A 10,090-nucleotide genomic window follows, 5' to 3' on the forward strand; every position below is an offset into this window, starting at 1 on the left:
TTCAATTAAGATCAATCAAAAAGTATAATAGATAGGAGCTAGATTACAGGACGTCTTGCAGCTACAGAGCGCATAGACAGTTAGAAATTTAGCCCCCATTTACACATTTTAAAAATTGACAAATAAATTTAGTGTATTACAAAATAATAATAATATGAATAGTAAAAAGGAGTAAGATTACAACACGCCTTGCTGCTACTAAGCGCATAGACGATTGGAATTCTAGACCCCGTTTACAAAATTAATGTATTTTAAAGTTGAAATATGAAAGCTAGATAACCAATCATCGTGCAGCTACAAAGCGCATGGATGAGAGGAATTCCAGCAAAGTTAAAACAATATCAATAAATCTATAAAAAATAGAGTATAGTAGTAAATTGGTCAAGTGTTCATACCAAGAAGTAAGCAATAAAAAACTAAATAAATAAAGCACTGTATCAACTCCATGGTTAACAAAGGGAGACAGATGTCCGAAGAGAATCTTTTGTAGACAGTAGGTAGATATCGTCACCATGTGGTCCACTAGGCTGCTGGAGAATTTCTGGAAACGCACGTGTGTAGACCCCAGGATTACGCCTATTGTTCCAACGACTTGGTGTCCATTTTGGTCCGTATTATTTCGTTTTATGAGACGCAACATTCCTGTTCAAATTCACTTCTTTACATGAATATTACACAAACGCGTGTATAAGCGGTTTGATTTATAATTTTGTTTATTATTAGAAGGCAGATATTTGAAATATTATGTATTTATCAATAAATGTCAGTTCACTTTTAGTAGCACTGTTGTAATTTTTTAATTATGGGTGTAGTGTTCTAAATAGCAAAATTTAGGTACTTTCGCGTCAAAAACTGATGCATTCTTAAACGGTTTTAAAGGATTCATATAAAATTTTATGATTTTAAGGTTACAGACGCACTATTTTTGTAAGTTTCCATTGTTCACTATTTGTCACATATTTTGTTAAGAATAAAGTATAAAACAATGCTATTAAATAAATAGTCTTCTTTTTTCCACTGTTTGTTGAAACATGACTACACTACTACACACTAATGATTTATAAACATAAACTCATTGTTTTCTAACATATAACAACTTATTTTCAGATTTATTATAAGATTATAAGCTACGGTTGGGGAGGAACTATATTTCACGCCCAGCCCGTACGGTGGCTGAGCGTGATGTGTTCCCTCTAATATGCATCTTTAGACTGGTCATAAATAATTTAAATAAAAACAAATTATTTTAAGCTTTATTAATCACTCATTAACAAATATTTACCAATGAAAAGTTACCCAATCCTTTTCACAATGTTTATACAAAAGGTTTTTACACGCTTTCGTGATACAAGGCATTTTGGTTTCGACTGGAGGTCAAATAACGACTAAATACGCATTGGGCGTGACTATGCGTTTGGACACTAGTTAAGTGTTATCATTTTTAAGGGCTCAGGGTATGTCTATGTGTATTAATATGTCGATGTAAAGAGTATACAAATATCACTTTGTCATCACTAAAATTAACACCTAAAATTAATTATGCAGTGACTGGTACTATAATACTAAATATAATCATCCCTCCCCTCCTTATCCGCTTTACCTACATTTATCCCCGTCCTAATCCCACCCCATTGACTTCAAGTATATTTCTGCAGTCCAGGAACTATGAAATATTCTAGATGTTTTACATTACAGATATCATTGTATTTGATAACAAGCCTCCAAAATTAAATGTCAAGTAGACGAAAGTCAACATTTTCGACACCTCATTCTTTTCGCGTTCAATCGAAAAAATAAAGCAGCCAAAGCTGTAGGCGGTATTTGCGCAGTGTGCGGTGAAAATAATATCAATTATTAACTAATTTGTGTTAAAACAACAAAGGAGAATTTATGAACATTTGTTGCAATAGAGAGGGAAAACATTTTTGAGAAGGGAATATGAGATTCTAGGCATTTACAGGGCTTATGACCTGTCATTAGCTGGTTTAAGTAGCCACTTTACACACTGTGTAACATTCACCATTCTGCCCATATAATATTTTTTAGCACCACAACAGGCCAGGAGACCCAATTACAGTGGTGAATTACATCACAGAACACCCAGGCTTGAGAAAAATCACATTTTATTTTTGTGTTCTCACCGGGAATCGAACCCGGAACCTTTCATGCGCGAGTCAAGCGTCTTGACCACTACACCACGGAGGCCGACTTCGACTTAGGTATGTTTGAACATCCACATTTCCTCAACTCTTCCATCTGTTGACTTTTAGGGACCAAGGGAGAAAATCCAGCCAGTCTACAAGCATTTGGACATACTTAAAACATTGTTGAGAATATGATATGATATTGTCGACTATTTTTTTTTTTCTGTTGTGTCCTAATGTTTTCCTTATTTGGAAAAAATGGACTCAACTTATGTTAACACGTTATATATATTGTTTTAGTATTATTTCTTTGCTTAGAATACTCCGGGAAAACATATTGATGGTTCTGAGTCCATCCAATATTTGTTAATGTGTAATACAAATATGTAAAACTGATGGTTTTCCAAAACAAAATAATTAATACCAATCAAAATTCCGATTGCCGAATTGGGTGTGTAAATAATTTAAAAATTTAAGTACTCATGTGGTTTTGTTTATTCTCACTTTACCTTATAAATAATAAAACAAATTAATTTCATTGACGGAAAACTTTTAATATAAGTGGTTTATACAAATTTATAAACAAGAAAATGTCAATTAATTGCTATCGGAAATACTGAATTGTACCAAGATAACCATGTACGTCGTTATTGCAGAAAACATCTAGAAAGAAAAAAATCATTTAAAAAAAAGTTATCATTGTTTGATTATATAATTTTAAATATTAACATAGTTTTTACATAAAAAAATTCATTTAACAAATGAATAAACTGCAACTTCCTATATTTCGACCAATTATAATAAATGTAAAGCCCGCCAATGTACAAATAACATTATGAACAAAAAGTTAATTAAATAAATCATTGGGACTACTTTTATTTCGGTAGACAGATGGCAGAAGGGACCATATGTAATTTTTAAAAATGTTCAAGAGCTGAAATGCGAGTCAATTTCAAGACTTCAATCCGCAAATTAAAATATTTTAGTGTTGCTTTTCAATAATGATTTACCTTTCTAAATTATGTTTTTTTTTTCTATGTGTATTAACTAAATATTTATTAAAACTTATGAAAACTAAAAAACAGAAAAAATACAGATGATCCCTTCTGCCATCTGACTACCGATTTTTTTTATTACTTATTAACAATATTTTGAGTTAGTCGAATTTTTTTTTGACCAGGGCTGAATTCAACCCCTAAGAAGTTATTCACTTTAATTATTACAACAGATATATTGATAATACCAACTGTTCTCTCGTAAGAAGTATAAAAATTATTTAATTCACTGCCTAGTCTGTAGGTGAAATAATTCAGCAGATGAATCTCACCCACATAAATAAAGATTTCAGCCCTTTAATTTTTACAAAGATAAACGGAAAAAATAAAGGAATTTGTTTATTGAAATACATTTGAATTTTTTCACATGCGAGAATATACATAGAGAAATAACAAAATGTTTAGGCAGTTTTAAACACTAAGTATTTATGCAAATATGCTACGTATATATAATAATTTCTGTATAACTATTTGTTAAAATGATTTTGATCAGCGTTTCCAAACAGCCGGTTCGCGGACCGGTACCGGTCCGTTGAGATTTTCTGCCGGCCCGCAGAAATACTTGTCGCCCATTTTTAAATTCCTGTACCAAAAATTGTCATTTGGTATTTATATTTCAGTTAAAACATAACAAAAGTTTTTATGCCTACATATTTTTTTTTCTATTTTTATCGGTCCGCAGGCTTAAACACGTTGGGAAACGCTAATTTAGATAACAGGGGGGGTTTTTTGTTTTTTCAAAAACATTGTTTCAGTCTCACGTTTTTGCACTTCTGCTGGAAGAGCATTTTATGCCATAAAGCCTGCAAAAGCAAATGCTCGCTCACCAAACTTAATGCGCTGGTACGTTCAGGTATGATGACGTTTTCTTTTGCCGTAAATGTAGCTGATCTAAGATGTAAGATATCTGTCAGCTAGTTCATTCAGAACGCTGTTTTTTGTGAAATGTTCCGGAGCAAAGTTGTGCAGTGACTTATGCGTAGGCCAACAGAGTTTGTATTTGAACCTCTGTGAAAAGCGTAACCAGTGTAACTCCCGCAGTAGTAGAATGATATAACTGTACTTGGAGATTCTAAAAATATGTCTCGCTGCGGCGTTCAATACAGACTGTAGGTGAATCATTTTATTTATTGGTAGACCTGCGTAAATACCATTACAATTTAAATGGAAGCCCAATTTTTAAAAAATGCCTAAATCTATTTTTGTAGTTCTGAGATATTTCAGTTTAAAGTGTTTATTTCGTTCCTGAAATGTTAAATGACAAAATTTTGGAAAATTGAAAATATATTTTGTAAATTTTTTTTTCTTCTTTATTTTAAAATAAAAAAATACAAAATTGTTACACGTTTAAGTACAAAACTAAAGCTTGTAAAAAAGTGGACTTAAGCCTGAGGTCAGGACTTAAGGATTTTTAAAAAGTATTTGAAGGACTAAGGGATTTTTTCTCGGGGAAAAATCTTTTGGAATAAGAGATTTCTAGGATTTAGAGATTTTTTGAAATTGAAATAATATTTTTTAAATAAAAATTCGATTTGGGTATTCTTTATTGAAAAAATAATTAGGCACATGTTTAGTTCACAAAATGATCTACGCGGCAGTATTGCCAACTCAAAACCGATAAAATTGGACTTCGGCATTTTCTGAAATTGGGCATCCATATAGGAACTCAATAAGTATGCTCACCTGAAGAAGAAGCGAGAAATCGTTTGGAAACATACCACAGACGGTAATATTGACGTTTTTATGAAGTAATTGCTGAGAAAAATGCAATACCTGCAAAAAAAGTTTAAACTTGTAAAATATGCGGATGTTGGTAGTAAACAGGAAAATCTCTAAACTGTAGATATATTTATTAAAAAAAGCTATTTATTTCTGCAACATATTTTTTTTTGTTGATATTTGTTTACTTATGGGCTATAAAAATCATAAATGGCCGTTCTAAGGAACTCCCTTTTTATATCACAAAAAACAAATTTTAGATAATATATTTAAATTTGCCATCATCTACTTTTATGAATTCTCTATTTTACGTAAAAATTACCATTTTATTTTGTAAATCTATTCATAGTTTTATTTCAATGAAACCGACAAATTAAAATCTGTTGTATAATATTTTCTTCGTAGAGCAAAAACCGAATAATTGTTTGTGATATCAATTTAAATGGTCCAAACGAGAATACTCACAGATATTTTTAGATCCTCGTTCGTCGAATATATTGAGATATAATGCAAAATCGACCCCGTTTTATCAGCCTAAAAAATCATAACAATTTTATTATCTAGTGTTTATTGCAGATGACACAGTACTTCTGGTTAATGATCGAAAAGAAACTGGATGAATTGAGGATCTTTACTGATGGCAGTCTCTTAAATAGTAAAATAGGTGCAGCATTTGTACCCTACGATAACGTAAAAAAACTGCCGGCCAGGAAGTTTGAGCTCGTTCATTTCTGCTCAGTATTTCAGGCAGAAATATCCGCTATTAGAGAAGCTATAATTTACGTTTTGGAAAAAAACAAAAGACTTTTTAAAATGTTTTTGCATGTGAGAATTAACAAAGATAACTTAATATACAGAAATAATTTAAAAAATGTTCAGATAGTTTTAAACACTATGCATTTAAGTTTATATTTGATTAAAGTACACTTATTTATACTATCAAACGTACAACAAAAGAACAAAAACATAACATAAACTATATATTTGTGGAGTAGTTGATTCAATATTGGTTTGGGCGGATTAGACAATCCATTTTACTTCTACCCAGCTCCACTATCCATTTTTTATAGCCTTTTTGAATATTTTCTCATTTCTAATTGTTTTGATAGAAATTGGAAGAAGGTTATACATTTTAATAGCATAATACTCAAAATCTCGTTCCTGATTTCGCTGACTTTTCACTATGTTTTCCCAATACAGCAATTCTGTAATATGGTCTCTTAATTATAATATTCATATAACGCGGATTGAATTGGTGCAACGTTAATTTTTAAAATCGTTAATATTTAGAATCGGATCAAATAGTTTCATAATCAACTATTATGATCGTCTAGATTACTTTTATATCTTTAGTATAGAATTCAGAAGGATATTGGCTAGTTTGATATTTTTGTACAAATTGATATCCAACAGTATGGATGCCCATGATACCCTTGCTCAGATAAACCTTAATGTACCTCGCCGTAACTTACGTACCAATCTTGTCTTTGCCGTGGGAAATTATAAAACTAACATCGGATTCTTTTTCCCTCTGCCAAGGTTCCTAAGAACAGCGAACGAAATCTCACTAAACGGTACTGTCGATGTGTTTCTACAGCAAAGGCAAGCATTCAAGAAGCAAGCGGTGTTGTCACTCCTGATTCGCGATGACACACTTGCCATTTCCACTTAGATTATGCCATAATTATATTTTGTAAATTTAAAATAGTTTAGATCAAGTTAATTAAAAAAAATAACAAATACAAAAATAAGAAGTAGAACTTTACAGCTCTGTAATGATCGTTTTTTAACAGAACCCACAGGAAAAATAAATTCCATCTATTTACCATGCTTTCGATTTCAGGAAACTGCAGCGTGAGGATACGAACTTACATAAATCTTGAAGGGACATGGTAGGTTCATGAGCTGCCCGCACAGATTCAAGATATCTGAGATCAACACCTGCCCGTGCGATGATATTACTCCCCAAGATGTCAACCATCTGTAGATAAACCGCCTCTTTTTTAGTTTAAAAAAATGCAACTGGAGGCGCGATGCTGTTCTAAATGAGGATTAAAACGATGTTCATATAGTGATTAATCACGAGAACTTAAGAGGAAAAGGGAAATCAAAAGCTTGTGTCGAGCTATGAAAAGTAGTAAAAAAAAATGTTTTTGTTTTTTTTCCACTTGCCAAACGGAGTTTACATTTGGCATTGACATATTAATACATATCGACATGCCCTGAGCCCTCAAACACGGTGACACTTAACTTATGCCCGAACTCTTTGTCATGCCCAACGCGTATTAAGATGTTCTTCGACCGCCAGCCAGGTGTGACGTTTAAAATTGATATTAAAATGCCGGCTTGTGTCTCGAAAGCGTGTTAAAACCTTTCGGATAAGCATTATAAATAGGATTGTGTAACTTTTAATTGGCAAATATTTGTTTATGAGTGATTAAAAACGATTAAAAAAAACTCAAATTTAAATGTTATTTTTTGTGCATGTCAAACTGTGTCAAGCGGCGCAAGGTCTTCTCACTTACAGGACTGCACTGATGTAAATACGTTTTTAAAATATAATAAATGTGAGTTAATTTTATCTTTGCATTTCTCACAACCAAGTGGAAAGAAATAAATGGGTAAATATTATAAAGAATATAAGGAAAAATCGGAATCCACCAAAAACTAATGTTGATTGCTAACATTGAAAAACAAAAAATTTAAATACCAAAAATGAGTATTCTCTAATTATTCTTACTAGCATATGTAATAGTCGTTGAATGCAGTCCTGGTGTAAATAAACATACTTTGTAATTGGGAAATATCACATACTACGAACACCGACAAAATATATGAAATGGATCTAGAATAATTTACTGTATTTTCGAAATCAATACGGATATTGTGGAGAAATGTTTTCATACATAAATGTAAAAAAGAAATTTAATAAAACTATATTGCTAAAAAAACGCAAAATCTTTGGCCTTGGTAGTTGTGACGTCATGATTTGTGACAATGTTTAAATAAAACTTTGAATGGGCAGGACAAAATAAACACGATTCGTGACGAATTAGAGGCGTGGCCAATGGAATGACCGTTTTTGCGGGAATTCAAAATTACAAATTTAAAAATATTTTATGTGCTACTAAGAATTAGTCAAAAAATTGTTTTTGCTGGAAAGTATTTCATAGACCTTTATTATGTACTTCAAAAGTGTAAAAAAGTGATATTTCCCTATTTTTGGTACGTTATCGTTTTTTTACTTTTAAAAATATTTTGCTCTATTAGGTACCTACGTCCATGTATTAATACGTTAATAACTTTCTGGATTTGCATAGTTTGTAAACCCTTTAAGTTTGTAAAAAATCAAAAATACTCACTTCGCATTTGACAGCGTCACTAAAATACACCAGGAAATATAAAGAAATTAAGCTTTCAGACATTAATAATACTGGAAATAAGCATAACGAAGGCTTGGTGACTATGTTAACGTACTCTCCATTTTGAGTAAACCCAAATATTACTATGTAAGATGTACAAAACACCTTTATAAAGGTATAGAGGACAACCATTGCAGTTTGGATGCAGATATTATCTTTCATATCATCTGTCAACGTGCAGAGTTTAAAATGTAAATCTCGGTATGCCGCCATTTTGTTGAAAATTCCATTGTACCCACTGTCAAGCGCGCGGACTTTTACGAATTTCGAGCAATTGATATTTAATAAGCATTTATTAATGCTCTTGAATCTGATTTTCAAGGCGAACAGTAAAACGATTTCTTCGATCGCGCATGATAGCATCAAACCATTGCTAACATGTTTCACAAAACTCTTATAAATACAAATATAAGCGACATCATCGCATAAAATTGTAGCAATCGTAGACAGCGTAAGTGTGATATACGCGGAAATGAATATTATAAAAAAATTGATAAAAATTTTAAGTTTTTTGTCGTTGATTTTGCAGCCGGTTGCATTGAAGTAACATTCGTCGAAATAATGAAAAGACGCAATCATTTTTAAATGTTTGCTAGTATTTTTTACTGTGAAAAACCACGCGGAGGTTGTGCTAACAAGAACCACAACCAGATTTATAAAATTTATTTCGCTGTCCATTTTAAACTTGAAATTTTTATCTTTCGCTGCTAGCAATTCCACGTTTTTGTAACTAAACCACAACACAAGTGCCGCTCCGTAAATAATCCACGGGATGCTGTAATTTTTGTAGGAAAAAATTGCTTTTCCGAGTTTTCCTTTGAAACGCAGAGGATAATTGCATAAGCCGAAAATGCGTTTCCAAATGTATATTGGAAAAATAACGTCACTGAAATTAGCCATTTTGAAGCGGGAAATCCTGAGATTTCAGCAGATTAGCTTTAGTTCCAAAAGTACGTTCATAGAATAAATAAAAATACATTGAATTGCCTGTAATACAAATCTGTTACTGTAATGTCACTTGGAAATGTCGGGATAATATACACGGGAAAAAGTTTTCTGATATTTGCTTTAACAAGGATCTATTATCCATAATGATATGAATCATAAACATACATCGCTAAATTACTTATTTATTTATAACATGTGTATTTGAAGCGCTATATTTGTGGTTATAAATAAAATTAACATAAAGCAACTATGTTTTTAACCACTAATATTTTTATTAATCAACTACCGTTTTCTAAGCTACGCAAGCTTATTTATCAAAATATCCTGAACATCATCATTCTTCTTTCTGCATCTAATGGTGATTAGGGAACTGCATCGGTACACCAACCGCAGGGCATTTCGATATTTTTTTATTACACGACGGTAAGATGATCAATATTACGCTTCAGGCCAGTCCAGGAATTTTATTTATTTATTTATTAACGGACATTGTCCATGTATACAATATATAGGGTTTAAATATTACAATGAAAGAATAGTTTAAAACAAAAAAAGAAGAAAAGAAGCATTGACAAACATAAGGGACATCAAGACAAGATCTGGACTATTTATTTAGTGCTCGTTTAAATCGTTGTAAACTTAAACCAAAAAAGTCCAGATCTTGTCTTGAGTTAACAATACGACAAAGACGGGTCATTGGAGAATTAAGGTCATAGTTTGTTCTATGCTGATCGATGAACAAGTACTTCATTGTTTCTCAATCTACGAGACGGAATATTGAATTTTACATGTCCCAGTAATG

At 31.8% G+C, this 10,090-nt stretch overlaps 1 protein-coding gene across 1 annotated transcript; it reads right to left on the reverse strand.

Moving 5' to 3' along the window:
- Positions 1–2,741: 2,741 nt before the first annotated feature.
- On the reverse strand, positions 2,742–8,703 carry LOC148284327 (putative gustatory receptor 28b). The gene is made up of 4 exons (XM_088241550.1): positions 8,602–8,703; positions 5,384–5,452; positions 4,883–4,972; positions 2,742–2,807 (listed from the first exon to the last, which is right to left on the reverse strand). The coding sequence occupies exons 1-4, from the start codon at positions 8,701–8,703 to the stop codon at positions 2,742–2,744; spliced, it is 327 nt and encodes a 108-aa protein (XP_088097676.1).
- Positions 8,704–10,090: the final 1,387 nt, after the last annotated feature.

Source organism: Micrasema longulum, unplaced genomic scaffold, assembly GCF_059751315.1.
Source record: "Micrasema longulum isolate JH-2025_06_02 unplaced genomic scaffold, ASM5975131v1 h1tg000131l, whole genome shotgun sequence".
NCBI classification, from domain to species: Eukaryota; Metazoa; Arthropoda; class Insecta; order Trichoptera; family Brachycentridae; genus Micrasema; species Micrasema longulum.